The following is a 21,370-nucleotide window of genomic DNA, read 5'->3' on the forward strand; positions in this document are numbered from 1 at the left end:
TAAGAGGCCTCTTAAAAGCGTCTCGGCCATAGGATGCAATGAACCTTCCGTCGTTTTTCCGGAGATTTGAAATTTTTCGACCGTTGGTGGGAGCCACGCTGCGTTCCCTAACGGCTAGTTTATGCATTGCAAGCCGGGGTCGTACAGATGCGAGGTTTCGACTGTTGATTTCAAAAAATAAAAATTAAAATTTTAGTGACTGGAAAATGCAGTACTTTGTTTGGTTGGAAAAAATTGGGATTACATGATATAGGTGATAAGTGGAGATATTTGAAAAATTAGTCTTTGAGATTTCATAAAAAGATTAATGTGCAAAATTTCTCTATTTCTACTCTATGCAACCCATGAATGGGACTCGTACAGGGCATTTGGGCTTCCTTTTGCTACCTTAAAAGCCCACGATTTATCTATTAATCTCATCAGAGCATATGCACTCTGACTTCTGAGTGATGTCTTGGATCAAAGAAATCAACGGAACAACATTGTAACACAAATTCGGACAGCTACATATTATATAAATCCAACGATAGAAGAAAATTATATAAGAAATTCAAAGAGGATGGCTTTTTTTTTTTAACTGAATTGGACTTTTCAGATGTCTGTTTCAGATCTGGGTTTCCATAGGATATCAATTATGCCTTTTGACAAAAAAAAAAAAAAAAAAAAAAAAACTATGCAGCTTTTATGGGTCCGAAGCACACCTCCAATCCATCCAAAAACTCAGCTGAGAATTGGATCGATGAGATTTTTTCATGGATCATTCCCTCAAATTAAGTGATTTCAAAAGCAATCCAACTAGGAATTTTGTCAAATCGAATACTCTTTAAGTGATATTGCCTAGTTTCAAACAATGCTTGGGTTTCTCCATGAGCTTATCTCTCTTTCATGCTCTCTCTCTACTCTTGCTTAAGTTCAAATTTTTATAATTTATTATGTTTTACAGTTTACATGAACTGACCAAATGCCTATACAGGAGCGGAGACAGGATTACATGCAAATAGGAGGTGAAAAAGAATAGACCAACCATTAAACAAATGTTTCCATACATTTATAACAATTGTGTTTCAAAACCTATTATCTTTTAAAATAAATACTCAACAATAAAACTAAATAAATCTGGCCACCGAAACCTACACCCAAAATTTTCCTCTCAAATTAGGTTTGTTACAGTTGACTTGGAGCAACATTTTACTTGGCTTGATTGTGAGCATTGATTTCTCAATGAAAGGGTTATATTAAATTTGCTCGGCTTAATACGCCGGCAAAGAATATGGGTTAGGCTCTGATTGGCTCCAGTCTGCAAATAGACTTTCTCTGGCTGTCAATAATTTGGAGACAACGTCGAGCAAGCAAAGCAAAAAAGAAGCAACAAGTATAGAAATAGTGCAAGCAACGCTTAAAATCAAAGCATGAGACATCAGATTCGCTACAGTATTTTGGAGTAACAAGTTTCACAGTAATCATGGCTCACAGAGGCAACGATGGATTAAACTTCAATCAATGTTGACCGATGACTCTTGATATTCTTTCAAAGAAGATAGGAAACATGGTCATGCTGAAAATCATATCTTCCTTCATCCAATCTAGAGCTATTCCCTTTAGCGTCCCCAGTGAAGAAACATGGTACATCAGCTCACCTTCTCGATCTTCATGTCTTATCCATGTTAGGCTGAAAGCATAGCCTGCGAGTAAATCATTCCAATTAATAAGATGAACACAATACTGGCATAATTACCCATATTTAGACAGGCATAATTAAGTCAAATTTAAGAATGAAATCAAATAAACCAGCTAACCAACATGTTCTATAGCTATTCCATTTTTGTTTTTATTTTTTTTTCTAATTATAAAAATTAATGTACATAAAGATCACTAAAACATTGAGACAAGGCAACTAGCATGGTCATCCAAGTCTGGTAGCACAAGTGGGTAAAACACTGGTTATAGCTACTCAATATGTCATGTAAGGGTAAGATAACATATTCAGTCCAGGCTCCTTCCTGATGGTATCAGGATACTCTGTTTACTTTCAGTTCATTTTGACAACTAATAAGACAAAGCACGGTAGATGAGCGTACCAATAAATGCAACAGAATTTGCTGAACTTATGCTCCACATTCTAGTAGCCATGATTGGCGAGCTTAAATATGTTGCATAGGCAACCTGTGAAAAGATAAAAACCTCAATGCATATAGAACTCTCTATTTAGCATCTCTGGCTTAACCTTTTCCCTGGACTAGAGCTTCTCTACCCCTCAATCTACCACAAAGAAAGGTTGGTAAAATAATAAATTGTCTGTGCAAGGTCTGGTTCAACATAAATTGAAGATTAAAATAGGTCAATAGGGAGAGAACTAGTTATACAATTCCTATAGGTCATCTTTACAGTCAGAAAACAATAATGAGCTCTTACACATGCCAAAACGAGTGCTAACCATAGTTCATGGTCCAATAGGATTTGAGGGTAACAAAGGTAAGCTCTCACACAGTACTGAAGCATGTCACATGAAGAAAATAGCGAATGGCAGTAAATTCAATTAGTTTTCCTCTGTTGAGAAAGTCCATGATTTCAGGCCATAGCAATAAAAAGAAGCTGAACAGCTCAGATGAAATCACAACTCGCAACATTTAGCCCCTTAATGAAGCTATAAGGGATAAAAGCTAGGATATGCCATCTCTGCCTACCTTAGTTATTATGAATGTGAATTTTGCAGCAAGATATGAAGTTATACAATTCCTATAAGTCATCTTTACAGTCAGAAAACAATAATGAGCTCTTACACAAGCCAAAACAAGTGCCAACCAGAGTTCATGGTCCAATAGCATTTGAGGATAACAAAGGTAAGCTCTCACACACTATAAATTCAATTAGTCTGCCTTACTTGAGAAAGTCCATGATTTTGTGCCATAACAATTAAAGGAAGCTGAACAGCTCAGATGAAATCACAACTTGAAAACATTTAGTCCCCTAATGAAGCTACAAGGGACAAAAGTTGGGACATGCCATCTCTGCCTGCTATAGTATTATGAAAGTGAATTTTGCAGCAAGATTTGAGAACATGGTTTCAATACAAGCCTGGACTGAGATGTTTCAGTAGTTTCTTCAGTTTTGGTTTCCACTTCTGAGTTTCGGTAGTTTCATCAGTTCTGGTTCCCAATTCTGTTGGTTCCTTTCTAGTCTTGGTGTCCACTTCTGTTGGTTCCTTTCTAAAGCTAACAAATGGATGCATCTTCAGTTTTGGTTTCCACTTCTGGGTAGTTTCTTCAGTTTTGGACACTTCTGTTGGTTCCTTTCTAGAACTAACAGATGGACATCCGCATTCTGATGACATATCAGACACATTCTAAAGTAAATGTGTTGTTCAGACACAGTTAATTGTTTTTATCTGAACTGTGAAATGCCAAAACAGACCATAGAAAATCAAAAGAAACATTTAAATGAAAAAAAGCAAGAAATTATATTAGAGTAATGCATATCTCTCAATTACAAATAAAATAGTCAAAAGATCCAGGTCATACACATGTATTATCTCAAGTGATAGTCATGAATATCAATCAAACAGAACGATAATACAATAAGGTCTTAAGTATCAAATATCAACTCACAAAATCACTAAGATATAGATAATTAACAGTGTTGCTGTAGAAATTGCTTCACTAGTAGGCAGAACTTGTTTCGTAGCAAAAACAAATAGTCATTTTCAAGAACTTGTTTGGTCTCAAAAACGAAAAGTCATCTTCAAACCTAACCCTAGTTTTCTTATCATCCTCAAAAACTAGAAATAGCTTTAAGACAAGTATTTTTTTTTTAAATATTTATTCAAAAAATTGGGGATTTCAAGCGACACATTAACATCATACTTTTGTACAATCTCGAAACATAAGAACTTCGTGTTTGAATTCTTTTTCATAATAAAAAAATAAAATAACAATAAACTTCGATTTTCTATTTTCTGAACAATAGCTTATTCTCCAGATTTGGTAACTCCAAGAAATTTAGGACAGCTTTACACACTTGACTGCTGAAGAAATGGAATGGTTGTAAACTTCTCTTTCTTAGACTAATGAATTTAATTATGCAAAAATGCTAATGAATTTAATTATGCAAAAATGCTTCAATATCCTCTCAGAACTCATAAGACTAATGAATTTAATTATGCAAAAATGCTTCCCAAATGCTCCTCTATCACCCAGAAGCAAATCTCTTCCTCTTGATATTAAAAGATAAAAGGCCTTGTGTACATCACTTTGGCCTAATTTGATTGAAATCAGCCAAAAATACGCAAAAGTCCCAAGATTGGATTTGGTTTCATTTTAGCGTTACTCAAAACTAACCAGTCATAAGTTTCTCTTGCATCTTCCAAAACACTGCAGGAAAGGCATTTGTAATTACAACCCTGTTCAAACTAAATGACTTATTTGGTCCTTTTGTATCACCAGCGCACCCTCTCAGGGTCATTCACCACAATTAGATGTTCAAACAGGTTGTTTCAGGTTAGCACAGCAAATGATACAAACCTAATCTACTTTAATGTTTAACTGTTGAATTCAACCTGTGAGATCAAATATACTAAGGTATAAAGACTGAGCTGAATTAAGGAAATTCACACGTCCATTCAATATAGGTTTTTTTTGGTTGGAAGAAGCTCAGAAGTGCAGGAGTCCACTTCCTTCAGCTGTCTCTAGGTAGGGGTACTTTGGCCCACCCCCAGCCAAAGTAAGTTCAGCAACTTTTTGGAATCGGCAATTCATGCTGAAACCAAGTTGAGAGCAATTTAAATCGAACCTTGTCATGTCTTAGTAGGGAGGAAAAATGAGGTCGGTGCTTCTGTCATATTAGAGATAAAGCAAATGATGAAAATAACCTCTCCGGTTGGAATGCAAGGTTTTGATTAGACATTTGTGATAAAAAATTTGAGAAATTTCAGGATGAATTCATACTATTACATAGAAAAGAGAGTGAATGGATGTTGAACTTTCATGAAAGAGGGGGTTCACACAGCACACTATATATATTCAACTTACATCCTCCTTATGGGGTATTCTTTTCATATTTACTCTTCTCAAGTTAAATATGGTCTCCTATGGGCGGGGGAAGGGAATAGACAGTTGTTATCTAAATTCTAACATGACAAAGTGTGGAACATGGGTTCAAGTGAGGAGAATTACTTCCTGATGGAGATATATTAAACAAGAAAAGATGTGTAATCATGTATGTTGAGAATGGTTTTGTGCAATGAAGATAGATGAATATGGGTCTCAATTAAAATGCAAAACATGCATCTTTGCAACAGAGGCTAGAAAAGAACTTTAATGGTGTAAAGCAAACACAACTATAACCAACAAGTATGAATGAGCAAAATCAAGCAGCATATAAAATTAGAACTTCAGTTATTTGTAGATACCAAAATAACTCGTTATTACAAAACACACACCTTTGCAATTGCAACAGAGGCTAGAACAGAGGTGATGGCATAAAGCAAATGCATCTGATTAGCAGATAATGAACAGGAAGAATGGATGAACTAATAACAACAACAACTAGCAAAATCAAGCAGTACATAGAATTAGCAGTTTAGTTATTTGCAGGTACCAAAAGAACTCATTATTATACCGTTACACAATTACCATACATTTGGTGAACAACTAAAAGACATAGCCTTTCAATTGACTATGCATGGAAAAGCTTATGCCAACTGAAAATCAAAAACAGTTTGGAACTGACAGCTAGTAGCCTAGTATGATATTTCCCTGTTGCCTTCCATTAAATCTACATACTTAACTACATAAAGAGATACACAGATATATAACAAATTGCCAGTGGGAACATGTAAATACAAGCATGCATACATAGAAACAGTGTGTGTCTGCGCACGAGCGTGTGTAGAACACACTCATGTGGGGCAATACCCCAATTATATTATATTTTGCATGTGTAGTTCTCAGGTTATAGTTATTGTACATTATAATCTGACTTAAGAAACTGGAAGTGGGGAATCAAATCAAGAAAATTACTTTTAATGGAGAAATAGTAATGCGAACGGATAGTTATTGAGGTGCTACTCTAGAACAGATATAGATGAGGTTCCACGCAAGTGCCTCACCCCATGATGCTTGTGTTGGGGAAAGGGTTCAGGTTCAACCCCAGTAGGTGGCACTTCCACTATTATTGTTCGAAAAATTTGGAGCACATGTCAAAACAAAATGTAAATCATTCATCTTTGAAGCATAAATTAGTAGAGATAAGCAAAACAATAAAGCAAGCATATCTTTTGAAGCATATAGAAACAATGATGGATGAATTGAAATCACAATGCAATGGCAAAAACCAATGTTATGTAAAATTAATAAATCTGTGATTTACAGGGAGCAAAAAAAATTGATTATACGACTCAGTATTGAACCATTACCAGTAATTTGGTGAACAACTGAACATGTTAGCCCTTTGGTTTGACTGTCTATGGAAAATTCCATGCCAACTAAGAACTCAACAAGAGTCTGAAACACACAATCGTTCTGACCTTTTTCCTGCTGCATCTCCTAGATATAATAGAATACAAAAGTTCAAATTTTGCAGAAGGCCATAGAGGACTACTACGAGTTTCAGTAAATCAGACATACCTGAGCAGGCCAAGTATCTTCTGCAGCACTCTGGCTGAAAACCTCCATGACCAGGGTCAAAATCAAAACCAAGATGCCAGCAATTTTGATGATTAATTTAAACGTGTCTGCAGTATATTTCAAAAACATTACCAGATAATATGCTGTTGCATGAACACTGCTCTCTTACCACAATCTGCTCCTCTTGACAACTACCATAAGGAACAATAGCTGCCTCTTCATCTTGGATTCTGCTTTCCTTGGTGCATGAGTTTTGTTTCTTTTTTGGTGGAGTTCTGAATTTCTCTCTTGATCGGACTCTATGATTTGTTTTAGGAGACCTCAGCAGTGCAATGTCATTAACATCATTCTTCTGCGACAAAAGATTCTGAAGCCTCCCAACTTCATTAGAGAGCTCTTTTGCTGTCAAGAAAAATAAATACTTAACTAGAGAAGCACGGAAATGAGATTCTATGAACAAGACATACGCACATCCTGGGCTATAACTATATTTCACTAGATATCTTGCCCATAAAGAAAGAAAATATCTGGATAAGTATTGAACATGGGTCCTGTTATAGATGAAGAATCTCTTTTTTGCATTTTGATTCACTAGAAACCTGCATCATTCCTAGGAACATGGTAAGAAAAAAAGATTCATTCACCTTATAAACACTAATTCAAGTACAATCTAAAATGCAAGCAAAAAATCACAAACACAGAAAAGGGCACTTGTTCCTCACCAAGGTTCGCCGTACCGGTACCGAACCCCGTACCGGTGCCGCATTAGTATAGACGTACCGAATGTCGGTACGATACCGTACGTTCGGTACCGACCGTACCGACATTGGTGTACCGATACCGGTACTCATCGGTACGGGTACGGTACGCTCGGTACCGACTGGTACCGACCGGTACAGCGAACCTTATTCCTCACTCTTCTGGCCCTCTTCAAGAAGCAGCTTTTCGCACTCAGCAAATTGCTCATGCATAGAAGATCTGCAACAGAGTACACATACTTTAGTATTTCAAGAATACATCCACAGTTAACATTCAGCTAAGCATATAGAAGCTGTCAATCCATCAAGTCATACATTTCTGCATGCAGTTGGTCATTTTGATTCTTCAATACTTCTATCAAATCCTCCGTAGCTGCAATAGATTTCAGTATCAGGCATTGAACTAGTATGTAACGTTTTGCTATTTAGAAATCGAGTGTATTTTTTTAATTAAAAAAAGGAGATAAAACGTTCTTACAAGCCACAAAATATCATAGGTAAAAACGAAATCTTTCAGCAAGGTCTATATCCGAATTAGTGGAATTGTGGGGTTAGGGAGGGAAAAATACCTGATTGATAGTTCCTTATATCGGAATCTCTTTTACGGCTGCACTCCTCATCAAATAACTTCCTCTTCTGAACACATCGAGATCAAATCATAAACACAACAACCAAATCACAATATTCTCCAGCAACTCAAGAATGGGATCAGTGATGAACAGCAAAATACCTTCAAATTCTTGTACTTTTCATATATATCGGAGTTGAGCCGCTCCATCTGCACCAGAAATCAAAGATTAACTCCAAACCAGTCCATTGCTAGCTAGATCATCCGCTGAAACGAAAACACGACTAGGATAAATAGAGCAAGAGGAAATCCAGTAAAAGTTATTAGATTAGAAATTCGGTGCCAAATTTGTTAGCAGATCTGAGCTACTGAGCCTCGTTTGGGGAAAACCCCTAGAGCTCACAAAGCATCGATGCGAGGAAACGATATTAGATTGCAGAAATAGAAGGGTGCAAAAGGGTACGAGAGAGAGAGAGAGAGAGAGAGAGAGAGAGAGGCCTGGGAGACATGAGAGGATACCGAGTGATGGGGGAAGGAGTGAGAGAGCGGCGGGACTAGAGATTTCGAAACGGACGGGAAAGAAATTTGAAAAGGCGAATGAGGAGTTGAGAAGTGATCGAGAAAAAAAAAAAAAAAAGCTCCTTTTTGGAATAATTTTGTTTTACTTCGGTTTGGAAAAAAGAAAATAAAAATAAGAAGCTCCAGTTAGGTGTTTCGCCCAAAAGACCATTTGATGGTCTTGTCGCATGCGAAACCGTCCGATTCACTGAGCCATGTGAAGATTCGCGCGTGGCCGAGGGATCCCGGTTGTATCCTTCGCACACGTTCCGTCGTACCGTCCGGCCCGTCCCCATTTCACTTTAAGATCTGTGCAGCAGTTCGGAATGCTTCGAGATCTGCGCAGTGATGATCCAACGTCGACGGGCGCGGCAGATTGGCGTTGCATTGGCAAATTAGTTTGGTCAGAACTTGGAAAAAACGTTGCCAAATATTCTTAGAGCCTTCCACCAGCAACGCAGTAAGAAAATTCCAAACAATTTTAATATGAATCCTGTCTCAAAGTTTTTAGCTGAATTGCTTCAAAAATTATTACAAGTCCTAAAGCAACTTCTTCTTCTTCTTCTTCTTCTTCTTCTTCTTCTTCTCTCTCTCTCTCTCTCTCTCTCTCTCTCTCTCTATATATATATATATATATATATATGGGCATGGGATATGTCCCCATCTCTACACAATAGATAAGATAATCAATTCATCCTTAACAGGAAGGGAAGAAAGTAGAATATGTAAAAAAGACACTATGAAATGCTAGAAAACGATATGGAATACTAATAATTTTCATAAGAAACTAAAGAACATCAATCAAATACTTTAGTTACCTGTAACTAATGATAGGGATCCTGATTTATAACATGGCTTAAAAAACTTCTTGGAGTGCAAAGGCCAACTCAAGGGATACTTCCAGGATTAAAAATCAACAAGATTTTTAGCTTGTAATTGTGATTTTTCTTCAGAAACAGCATACAATTGTCATTAGTCTGATAGATGTTATCAGTATGATTACTATAGACATTATCAAAATTGGAGAACAAACTGCTGGCCGACGCATGCCCATGGATACAACAATAACATATCTACAACAATGAGAATTAAAAGGAAATTTTACAAAATCTATAATGAATAAAATGGACAATGGGCTTCTTGCTTACATGATACAAGCATTACGAAGCAAAATAGCTACTGACCCATCTACTTTCCCTGTCTGAGGCTAATATGAGCTCTTATCAGTGGTTCGATGTTACCATCCAATACAGAATTTATGTCAGGCAGTTGGATGCCAGTTCTCATATCTTGGACCAATTTCTGTGGATGAAATATGTACCTCCTGGTTTCAAGGTTCCACTCGTTCACAACTGCATCCCTCTTAATTCTGTTCGGTTCTAACACGCCCTGATCCATTGCAAGAACGAGAAGTTTGGCTTTCAAGCGGTTCATAGCTTTAATCCTATTTGCAAAGTAACTCCTTTCACCTGCACAGAAAGAGGGTACCTTACAGGAGTAGTAACTAAATTTTGCAGCCACTGAAAAGAATAATGGTCCAACAGTAGCAATTCAACTAATGGAAGTCAATATGAACCCACAGATACTGTCTTTGGGGGTGATCTGGAGTTTGCATGACTGCTAGCATTTAATTATGTCAATGGCTAAAAAATTTACAGAAGTAGAAATCATGGCGATTAAATTTTTTGGTACAGGACTTGACATTACTCCATGCTGAAAATAGCATTCTTCTTATTGGGAATGTCACATTTTTTAAATTCAATTAACTTTGATCTTCGGCCAAAATCAGCTACAAATTCCTCACTCCCAACTTGCCGCTATTCTTGAACCTTTTCGAGCTTCTCAACTTCAATGGTTAACCATAACTCTTGCATATATATAGATCATAACCTTTGCAATACAATTATATCATTTATGAGATGGTTTAAAATTCATTTAATGGCTGCATTCCTCTGCAAGATTAATCCCTTTATAAGCTCCTGAATTCAAGAAAAGGTCCAGCTATGCTACCACCTCCAAATAAATTCCTAATCACAGTTCCATCCAGGTTAAAATCTGTGCACAAACATCTGATCCATTAAACAGGTCTAAACCTGTTTTTCATTGTCACAATCTCGCAATTAACACTGGATTACATGAGCTGGAAGCTGTGCAGATACTTTCCATCTTATATTTTCACTACAAGCCTCATCACCAACTCAGTTTATACATATTTTGCCATCATCATCCTTTTTTAAGAAGCCAGACGTGCCCCATGGGTGAAGGCTTCCACCAATTTTTTGTCTTAGAAGCCTTCATCAATATAGTAGTATGCTGTTTGGCAGGCATGACGAGTAAAGAGAGTCGAAGAGCAGAGAGGTGAGGTGGCAGCCTGGTCATCATCATGAATGTCTTAGAATGATGGGATTCAAGCCATGGGATTCCATCGTAAACGCAAGCATGAGGCTGAGGCTTAGTTGCAGACTAGGGAGGAGCAAGTTAGAGTGCAAGTGCTTAGGAAGTGGGATCGGGTTCAAGATTCAGGGTGTTTCCAAAGCAGATTTGGTAGAAGGTTCCTGCTAGTAAGGGCGGAGGTTTTTGGTTTGCCTTTAGAAGACCTATCTCCTTGTCCTCACAAGCTTCCACCCCAATTTGAAATCCTCATATTTTTCATGGCAAAGTATATTAAATGTTTATATAAACAGAAGAGGACAAGAGAGGAAATAGCATTCCCTTCTTGGGAAAGAAAAGGAATTGGAGGATTTTAAGAGAAGGGATAGGGGTCAGAAAAGAACATGGTTAAATGGGAGAGAAGCATAGTCCAATAGCAAAGATGGGATATTGGGCATAAAGAGAGAAAATGAGAAAGGTAAGGAGCTTCTTCCCTTTGTTCCTAGATCAATACACTTTTTTTCTATAATATGCTTTCTATCTACGTTATGGTCCATATTTTTATTGTGTGAAAGACTGGACTATCTACGAAAGAAGAGGGGGAAGAGGGTTGTTATAGGAAGAACAATTGTAAGGGACGAGTGATATTTACATAGCATCTAGGAACGTGCAGAGCGAGGCTTATAATTCCGATCCCACCAGTCGACCCAGAATGGTTAAAAATTGACTTTCAGATTCTGACAAAAGTCATCTCTAAATAAAGAGGATATTGAGATTTTCTATTTCCTTGAAGGATGAGAGTTATACCACTCAAATTCCATCCATGTGGGGAGATCAAACTATTGAAAGTGTGCGTACTACACATGGAGGCCAAAATCTCAAAACGAACTCTTTCTCAACTCATTTTGTCCGCATGGTGCATATGCAAACTAAATGAAAATGCACCAGAAGTCCAACTAAAAATTTAATTTTCCACCTTCAGGAATATAACTTTAATTTTGCTCAAAGCATTTAAAAGAGCTTTCATGACATTTCTATGAGAGAACAATTAGCATAAACTCTAGTTCTAATGAATAATGAAAACTTTTTAAGGTCACAGCTTTTTTTTTCCAGTTAAATTCCCATGTTAGCACAAGGCATGGCATCTAGCAGCCAGTGCGGCACATGCCATATTGTGCATACCAAAACAAATAAAAAAAAGAAAAAGAAAGGATTTTTGGTCCCAACATTAAGTCATATTGATCCATAGTGAACAGGCACAAATCAACATAGGCTAGAATGTGCAATGCCCGGAACCGTTCCAATTTTAGGTGCCAATACTGGACTGCCATTGTGAGGACCCATGCGGGCGTGTGTTTAGTCCCACATCGGTTATTCGCTGAGTAGATCTTGAGTACTTGTACAGGATCAAGGAACCTAAATAATACTTTCCGGCTAGCCATTTTGGGTGAGGTCCTGGGTTGTTACAAATGGTATCAGAGCGGACCCGGCCCATAACCTATGTGGATTAGAGGACACTGCAGCACGAATCCATTGGGGCTAACCACGGGCCAATTGTGGTGTTTGTAATTAAATTTGAATAGATTTAAACCCTTAGCCTAACGAGGACGTCAGGGCTTGAACGGGGGGAGTATGTGAAGAGCCGTGTGGGCGTGTGTTTAGTCCCACATCGATTATTCGCTGAGTAGATCTTGGGTACTTGTACAGGATCAAGAAACCCAAATAATACCTTCTGGCTAGCCATTTTGGGTGAGGTTCTGGATTGTTACAGCCATAGATCGACACTTGAAACCATTTTAACGTCTACAAGATGCCATATATCTTACATCTATCAAGTCCATATTTTAGTTTCTTGAGATCTTCCATAATGGTGGTGACAGTGAGCTACTTTTTCTTACCAAGACATCTTAGTCTGAGCATATCTACAATATAACACAATCCTCGTGCACTAAATTTAGTAATAAAGGCCTCTTTCTAAATAGTTTTCATATATCTCAATTAGGTGAAAAGTTTGGCTTTTCACTTCCTGAAATATGTTAGAACTTAGAAAATTCTAATAATTGAGAAGCATTAAAAGCAAAACTAATCTAGAGAAGCTCAGCATTATTACGTAAGCAGTTAAGTTTGTTCTGGTAAGAGAAATGAAGTCAATGTAAACAAACAGAAAACAAATATTTTGTGCACCGGACTAATAATATGTACATGGTGTTTCATCTAGATGGCTAGTACCTGAGCTTTGGACAGTTATGCCACTTGGGAGATGATGAATGCAGACTGCATGCTCTGCTTGGTAACCAGACTTGATTTTTAAATCACGGTCATCAATATGCATATCAATAGCTCTTTCGAGGCAAAGAGGGATCACATCCACCACAGCTGAGCATGTCTGCAAACTTTTGGCTCAGAAGATCTGTTGTAACTTGAATGAAACAAATCTAATCTACACATCAGTTTTCATTTTCAAGTACTTGCAGTTTATTTAGACTCTTAGGCTATTCACTGGAAAAAAAGCTTCAGAACAATAGCAATAGAAAATTAAGAGGTAACCAAATGGTACAATCATGTTTACCAACAATGTGATATATGATTAAGAATACTAGTAAAGATGGAACACAAGGCTACTACGTGTGTAGCAGAGGATGCATAGGCTCTAGGCATAATATAACCTTACAAGAGCAGTATAACTAGGTTAAATAATTAAATCAGTGTCAGACAATGGTTGTATAACATGTATGGCATGCATGTACATTGTTTTCTCAAATATCAAATGTCAATTCATTGCATGCGAAGGGCATCTGTTGCTTCAATGAAAGTTCTCCCATTTAAGTTTCCCTTGAATGTAACTAATCTGATAACTTCAAGTGTGCATAATGGCATAGGTTCAAACAAAAACAAAAAACCAAAAATTCTTGGTACATCCCACAATCTATCCTTTAAGGCTTGCAACAATTCCTAGGAACTCCTCAATAGTTACAGCCCCAAACTAAGAGCAAATGGTGTTGCTATAACAAATTATTTAACCACATCGGGGATTCGCCCCCCCCCCCCCCCTCTCTCCACGCCACCCCCCCAAAAAAAAAATCTTGATGCTTAAATCTTTCTTACTCTATTTTATCTGTCTGTGCTTCTTCCTATGTTATTCTAAGTTGTTTGGCCTATTAAATAGTCCTACAGTTGCCACCCAGTAATGATCACCTTCAGAGGCTGGGATCACAATCACATGCTTCATTTTGTTCCTTGCAAAACCTAATCTTCTCACTCCACAAAGTATGCTTTCTTGAGTACATGGTAAGCATAAGACTTTATTTGTCGCAGTCCCTTAAGTGTTTGTATATTTCTTGGTATGAGATAGGAGTCTACTGCTACTTCACCTCTGTCCTCACCAAAATCTTTTACTTCTTGCTCCCAAAAATCTTTTGCTTCATATTTGAGATCCAACCATGCCTTTATTTTCTACGTTACCAGAGTCAAAATATCCACAACTTCGATCATTAAGTATGATTCATCCCTTATTATTGCACAATTTCCTTCTAGAACATGGCTTAATTGGGTCTTCTAATCCAATAAACTTACTGAGGATGTATTCAACTTCCATGTTGCTAACAAATCACCAAGCTGATTGTCTTGTTCATTCTGATGGTCATGCTAAAAAACATTTGCTCTATCCTGCCTCACATACAAGTCATGCTCCTATCATTATGAATTCTTTCTTGACAAATTCTGGTCTCTTGAACCTTTTCTACTTTTCTTTTCAATCATTCTTACTGAGTAGTTACTGACTAGTCAGTCATCTCTTTTAAACAATGCTTCAAACTCTTCAGCAAAGCCCACTTATTTACAAGAAGACTTGGTTTCCTACTATAAATTGCAAGTGGATTTACAAGAAGACTTGCTTTGACAATTTGAGCATTACAAAGCCCACTTATTTAACAATTATGGACTCACTCAAGTGCACATCACCAGTTGTCTTAAGATTTCCACACTTGTGAGTGAGATAGAAACTGCGTACAGTATCATTGCAGTTGATGACTAAATACTGATTACAAGATTCTTTTGATGAATCCCAAGTTGAGTGTGCACCAAGGTTCCCTGTACTGGTAGCGGTAGGCGTACTGGTCGCCTACCGGAATGGTACAGTTCTGGTTCGTACTGAAATCGGCCGGTATGAACCATTTTTTCCCCGCATCCGCGCGCATCCCATGAAATACCACACGAGCGGAGGAACTGTGCGCAGGGCGGTTCCCAGCACAGAGAACCGCATGCAGGCTCTCTTCCCCGCGCGCGGAACCGTGCGGGCGTTCTTCCCCATGCGCGGGGCTCTCTGCCCCTTGCGTGGGGCGCTCTTCCCCGAGGAAGCACGTGGCCTTTTCGCCACGCACTTTGACACCACAACGCCGCATTGTGGTTTAAAGATCCACAACGCGCAGCGCTGTAGATAAAAAAAATACCGTACCGGTGCGAACAGGCCGGTTGGCATCGGTACCAGTCGGTTCCGGCCCGAGATGCCTCTAGAATCGGTTTCCACGCTGATCCGGTATCGGTTCCAGGCCAGACCGGTCCGATACGGCCCGAACGGGCCGGTACGGACCGGTTCGGCGAACTTTGGTGTGCACTATCTGATTAGCATTGAGAATCTCTCTTCATTGCATGCCATCTTTGTCATACCATATTTAGAACTATCGTTGTTATTCATGTTTGTTCTTTTTAGTCTTTCTTGTGTGTATTTGTGAATCTTTTATCGAGTTTTTTAAGTTTGTGTTGGAGTAACTTAAGGGAGACAATTACCTCACGAACAATTGATCCATCAACAGATGTACAGATCATTCTATGCATACCTTTCTCTCCAGAAAGGTAGCCAAAAATATATTCTGATTCAAACTCAATTGTTGCCAATCTGACACCATCACTGCAGCAAGAACACTTCTCAACGATCCTTCCCTCACAACCATGCTTTTCAGCCCATCTAGTGTACATGCTCAAAAGCTTCTTTGCCCATACCTGGAATCAAAAGTTCATGAGACATTTCAGGTAACCAAGCATAACAAATTAACAATAACTTCATCACAAACAGAAAACTACTCAACCAGGCAAACAAAATGCTTCAATGGCTATCAAAGGAAAGCAAAGAAAAATGCAAACTTGCATTACAAATACTTAGATATGAAAATAACTTTTAATAACCATAATAATTTACCTCTCTATGCAACAAATTTTATCTTTTGGTTCTAGGTGCTGCATGTCATTATATCACCTTTTTATATATGATTCAATATTTTGGAATTTTGTGGACTCCTTAAATTCCAAACCCAGGTTTGAATCTCTAGGATATCAAGCCTTAACCATGAGCACTACTTTCTCCATGGATCTGTCAAACTTACCTATTTCCATTCTAATTTTCTTAAGTAACATAGATATTAATAAACCTAAAGTCTAGACTTTTGTATTTTATCATCAAGTAGATTGAACACTTATAAATGCATAATAGAGCCTACTACCTCACTCAATCAGTTTAAAAGGTGAATTCGATATTTTAGTGTGCATTAGTTGTTGACCATCTAGGCTAGTCTCTCCTTTTAAGTTTGAGCTCTGAATTCTACATGGCATTCAGGCAACTTACAAGCATGCAAAATAAAGCATAGATTAGGAATTGGGAGGATTTGGGAATCACCCTACAAAACATTGTTGTCTTAGTTTTAATGGCATAAGGCAATCACCCTACACATTCCATCCATACACTCATTGAATATTTCATCATCAAACTCTTCATTTCCCATACAACAAATTCTGATAAGAAACATATGAATTTGTGTTTGTATTCCAGGAAATTTAACAAACAATATGACAAGTAGACAAATAATTGCAAACGATGTAGAATGACTAATTCAGGTATCTGTCAGCATTTTTCTATTTCCCCCTGTACATGTTACTAACATGCCTTGGAGATTCCATTGTTATCCATAACGAATAATTTGGCTGATTGGCTGATCCTAAGATATAAAATCTCTAATCTTGAAAGCACCTATTTAAGTGATTAAAGACACAATACGATGCTCTGATGTCTAAGATCCAGCAACATCTTTATCAACTTGGATCTTGAACCCTATTATCACAACCCCACAGTCAATCAAAAAAAGCACCTCAAAAAACATATCTTGGCTTTTGAATAATCTCCCCATCAAATTCTGTATTCGTATCAATGCAAATTCATATTTGACAGGTCATAACCAGGTTTTGCCCTTCTATTTTTTACTTCAACAGCCCTCTCCATAATACCTATGTAACATTTGCACTTTGCATCACTTTCATGGCTCAGTCCGGAAAAAGATTGATATCCCAGAAAAAGATAGGCAGTGGTGATCAGATATATAGAGTTTAGAAGATATTAGGGAAAAAAACTAGGGTAGCACTACTGATTAGAATCTCAAATCCTCTAAATGCCTCTACCTTGCTTTTCAAAATGAACAATTACTGAGAAGGGAAAGAGAGATAACCCAGTGCAGAGTTCAACTAGTACAAAATTCTTGATGTATTATGTACAGGTAAAACTGAAGAATTAGGAAATTGTTATATTCAAGTTGGTCAATGGACCAACCTGCCTTTCATTATGCAATATAATTGAAACATTTTTTTAGAGTTGGCATGTAAAGACAAAAGAAAATTCTGCTCTTGCTTACAACTAAATGTTTCACTGTGTAAGAGGGAAAAATAAGGAAAATCTGGATTCTGTGAATCGGATAATGTTTTATATTGAAAGAGAAAAGGTCAAAGAAATCAAGACTTGGAAGACATTCATAGACTAAGACATTAAATCAATGTATTTTAACAAGATAAAGCTGAAACCTTATGAACAAAATCTAGCTTCTAAATTTACATTGAAGGAAAAAACAATATTTAAACCTCAGATGTAACGCCTTCTGGTCCAGCTTTGATGATCACACAAGCTCCCTCCTTGTCATACGGACCACTGAGAAGCTTTGAAATCTCATAATGATCCAGGAACTTGCTGACATCTACAGAGGCTTTGTAAGCCTGTTGAAAAAGCTGGTGGTTTATGGCATCCATTTCTGCCAGCTGGGTGATCAATTTTGCGTCTTCAATCTGTGCACAGTAGAATTATTCAATGGAGGAACTAATATGGCAACTGCTTTTACCACAGAAAAAAAATATACTAAAGAACTTGTAGAAGGAGAAAAAAGATGCCAATGAACAACAAATAGAATTCTCTAAATGAAATGAGCTGAAACATCATCAATTACAATACGAATATGAATAGCATGGTGTGTGATAGATAAACAACAGCTGGGTTTGTCCAAGTCTTTAGAAAGAAAACTGAGCATAATATAAACACATATATAAATGGCCTGAAACATAGTTTCGCTCATCCTATTAAAAGTTTCCATGTTGACCAATTCTATGTTCATTTGTTCAATTAGAAGGTTGTAATTAACCAAGTTGTAAGCCCTGAAAAGCAAAGTCATAAGCTGAAAATTTTGCACACTTAATTACTAATCCAGCAGAGATAATGTCCCACAAATCCTGTATTTATGGACAAGCCAATAAATTCTTATGCATTTGCATTATTCTAGTCTTTCTAGCACAGGACCTTGTATCGTAGATCTTTGAGATCATTAACCACTTTGATGGCATCAGCTAAGGCTGCAAGAGATTCATTAGATCTAGCCAGGTCATCCCACAGATCATAATCCCGAAGCACTTGCTCCTGCTTGATTCGTCTTGCTTCTTCAAATTCTAAAGCAGTTGGTGCTATCATCTCAGCACGACTAACTACATCTTCAATTTTCTTTTTTAAAGAGTACAAACCTGCGCAAAATTTAAAAAGGGTAACATTTGTCATTTTAATAAGATATAACAATAATTAACTAATCAGGAAATTGGGTACAAATAATAATTTCATATACAAGGTAAACCAACTAATAAACATTGCTTTTCAAATTACTAAATATTTGTAAAAAATTTAATAAATTTTGTTGCCTTGATCACCTCTCAGAAGTTATCCAACCATTTTCTTTGCCATCTCTTTCACTTTTCCAACCCCTTAATTTGAATCCAAGATACATCCTCTTTAACCTGTCTATAGCACATTGTATGCAGAGCAGAACCATCTAAAACAATTGTCTTATCATACTACCCATTGGTGATGTTGTGCAAGTCTCGTTAATGTACCAACTTCTAAATATATTCTTCTTGGCTTTAACATACATAAACCAAAGCTCCCTCATCATTTTGCACTTACAATATAGTCATCTGCCTGTTAATTACCAAGCCTTCTAATTTCAACACATGTATCTCAAATTTTGTTATTTTGCCATGGTTATTAGTGACAATCATGGATTTTCTATGAAATGCATGGGGAAGCTATTACTCGTAATAAGTTTGAAATATAAGCAACTTTAAATTTATTGGTATAGAAAGAACATATGAACGACCAGGTTTGAAATGGTAATGTTGCTCCATTATGACCAGGATGTCACGGGTTCGAGACCTGAAAACAGCCTCTCCACACGCAGAAATAATGGTAAATTTTATCTTACATCGAGATACCGGAAGCCATACTTTCTTCCTTCTCTCTCTATTACTCCATTGTTTGTTCATCCACCAAAATAACTTGAACATAATGTGATCATGATGGATAACCAACTTGTGATCTACAAAAGATTCAATTTACTAGTTTTACTCTCATGGTGAATTTGTATACTCTACTCCACACATAATTTTAAATGTTTCTATGAAGTATATATGTGCAATTGATGATAAGCACCACATAAAGTAATTGCCACACAACACAAATCACATTTTGAGCAGGTGTGCTTCTGAAGACTAATAAAACCATATTATTATTGCTTTCTTTGGACCTTTGGACTTTTTCTGGTTTATCTGACTAGCACCAGGAGTGCATAAAAGTAATCTAACTAAATAAACTGTTCCATAGCATTGGCCAAAAGGGTCGACTATCCTTCAATGGCTGTGATGGATTAGTAGAGTTTGTTAGATTAAAGACATCAGCATTGTACTTTACATCATTATAAATTTATATGAGCGACAAACCATGTTACTCTTCAGTACATCCATGGAAATTTAGGTATACATCAGAGAAAACGCATTCTTCTTCTTGAGATAGATTCGACAAGCCAATTTATCAGCATTGTTTCATGATTCTCCATCATGTATCTCAGATTGTCCATCTTTAACAATGCAGCCCCCTATAATCGTTGCATAAGTCAGCCAACTTCCAGAAGGGCTCACATTATCCCAGATTCTTGCCTTGAGTTCAGCTGCTTTCTCTCCGATGCTTTTATTTGAAACAAAGAAATTGCACTGGCTCCCTGTCGAAATTCAGTTCCAGATGCAACAACACATTTCTTTCCCTGGTAGTGGGAAATGGACAGACAAACAGAAGGGGGACTCACAAAGACATCGGAATCACCAGAACCATTAGTTTCCCGTTAACTTTCAAAAATAACTACGATGTATATCTATTTTTTTTTTCATTTCATCGCATAGAATTGAAAAAAAAAAAAAATCAAATTTTGCACCGAAAGAAGACATTTGCCGAGCGATAACAAAAGCGACAATTTAATGTTGCCGCAACCATTTCCACTCATTGCGCGCATGAATTCAAAAGCCCGTTAAAAACAACGATTTTTCGGCTTATAGACAAAATTTCAGGTCAGAAGCCACATAATTCACTTGGAATGAAACTTCGTATAGGAGTTATAAGCAGCAAGAAAGAAAAGATAATACAAAGAAAGGGAGACATGAAAGGGAAAGGATAAAGAACGGACGAACCGATCTCTTTGTAGACCTTGCCGTTCCTGCTCTCCATCGAATGGGAAGCCCTGATGGCCGAGAAGAAGAGATGGGAACGCCCCGAGACTAACCATCTCGGCCAAAAGGCGGCGGCTTCTCCGACCAAGACGGAGCCCACCGGCGTCATCGTCATGAGTTGGTGGCGATTAGAGCGCCGGAGAGGTAAAAGAGCGAGCTTTGGTCCGTCGGAGGGAGAGATTTTAGTCCCATATCACAACGTGAGGTACCAATTTGGGAAGCTTGGCCACGCGCCCACACGGGTCTCGTCCGCGAACGTGCGGCTGGCAAGATGGAGCGCAGTAGTTTAAGCTCGCTACTCCCGTACCGGCCCCAACTTTTTAAATAATAATAAAATAATAAATAGAAAGAGAAATTCACTAGAGATCTAATTATTCAGGCCAAATATCCAAGCACGCTGCTTGAGCTGACACTCTGCACTCAGAGCCTCTCCCTTGCACACGAGTGCCACCACGAGACCACAATACCACACTTGCGGTGGTCGGGGTCAGCAGGTTTGGTTTGTTATTGGAGTTGAGATTAAAGCTGCGTAAAAGGACATCTTTTATGCAAAGACATATTCTGAATGCTGTCTATATTCATCTTGAAGGAACTTGACTATAGTGATCAAGCGGCTTTAAGGTCAGCATAGAGAAATAGATGGGCAATTA

At 37.6% G+C, this 21,370-nt stretch overlaps 1 protein-coding gene across 9 annotated transcripts; it reads right to left on the reverse strand.

Moving 5' to 3' along the window:
- Positions 1 to 26: 26 nt before the first annotated feature.
- LOC103714676 (uncharacterized) lies at positions 27 to 20,992 on the reverse strand. Of its 9 annotated transcripts, XM_088713119.2 has the most exons (14): positions 20,682 to 20,992; positions 18,478 to 18,695; positions 17,772 to 17,972; positions 15,660 to 15,872; positions 8,109 to 8,156; positions 7,948 to 8,014; positions 7,694 to 7,751; positions 7,537 to 7,598; positions 6,790 to 7,022; positions 6,621 to 6,662; positions 6,410 to 6,539; positions 3,076 to 3,321; positions 1,472 to 1,682; positions 27 to 161 (listed from the first exon to the last, which is right to left on the reverse strand). In XM_088713119.2, exons 1-13 carry the CDS (start codon positions 20,833 to 20,835, stop codon positions 1,498 to 1,500), a joined length of 1,857 nt encoding a protein of 618 aa, XP_088569245.1. In that variant the 5' UTR covers positions 20,836 to 20,992; the 3' UTR covers positions 27 to 161; positions 1,472 to 1,497. The 9 variants fall into 9 exon arrangements, 4 of the variants coding, with proteins under 4 accessions (XP_088569245.1, XP_088569244.1, XP_088569247.1 ...); XM_088713118.2 differs by lacking the exon at positions 27 to 161 and having other exon boundaries at positions 1,374 to 1,682; positions 20,682 to 20,991; XR_015974257.2 differs by lacking the exons at positions 27 to 161; positions 3,076 to 3,321 and having other exon boundaries at positions 1,374 to 1,682; positions 6,621 to 6,654; positions 20,682 to 20,987.
- Positions 20,993 to 21,370: the final 378 nt, after the last annotated feature.

This window comes from Phoenix dactylifera, chromosome 17 (genome assembly GCF_051530095.1).
Source record: "Phoenix dactylifera cultivar Ajwa chromosome 17, Ajwa_hap1_PhDact_Kaust_v1.1, whole genome shotgun sequence".
Lineage (NCBI taxonomy): Eukaryota > Viridiplantae > Streptophyta > Magnoliopsida > Arecales > Arecaceae > Phoenix > Phoenix dactylifera.

What these genes read in the sequence shown, in the direction of transcription:
- LOC103714676 (XM_088713119.2), bottom strand. Translation starts at nt 20,835, where the DNA reads ATGACGATGACGCCGGTGGGCTCCGTCTTGGTCGGAGAAGCCGCCGCC. An exon ending in TCAAAGATCTACGATACAAG is followed by an intron (nt 17,973 to 18,477) that starts GTCCTGTGCTAG and finishes TACTGTGCACAG; the next exon opens with ATTGAAGACGCAAAATTGAT. An exon ending in ATGGATCAATTGTTCGTGAG is followed by an intron (nt 8,157 to 15,659) that starts GTAATTGTCTCC and finishes TTTCTGGTGCAG; the next exon opens with ATGGAGCGGCTCAACTCCGA.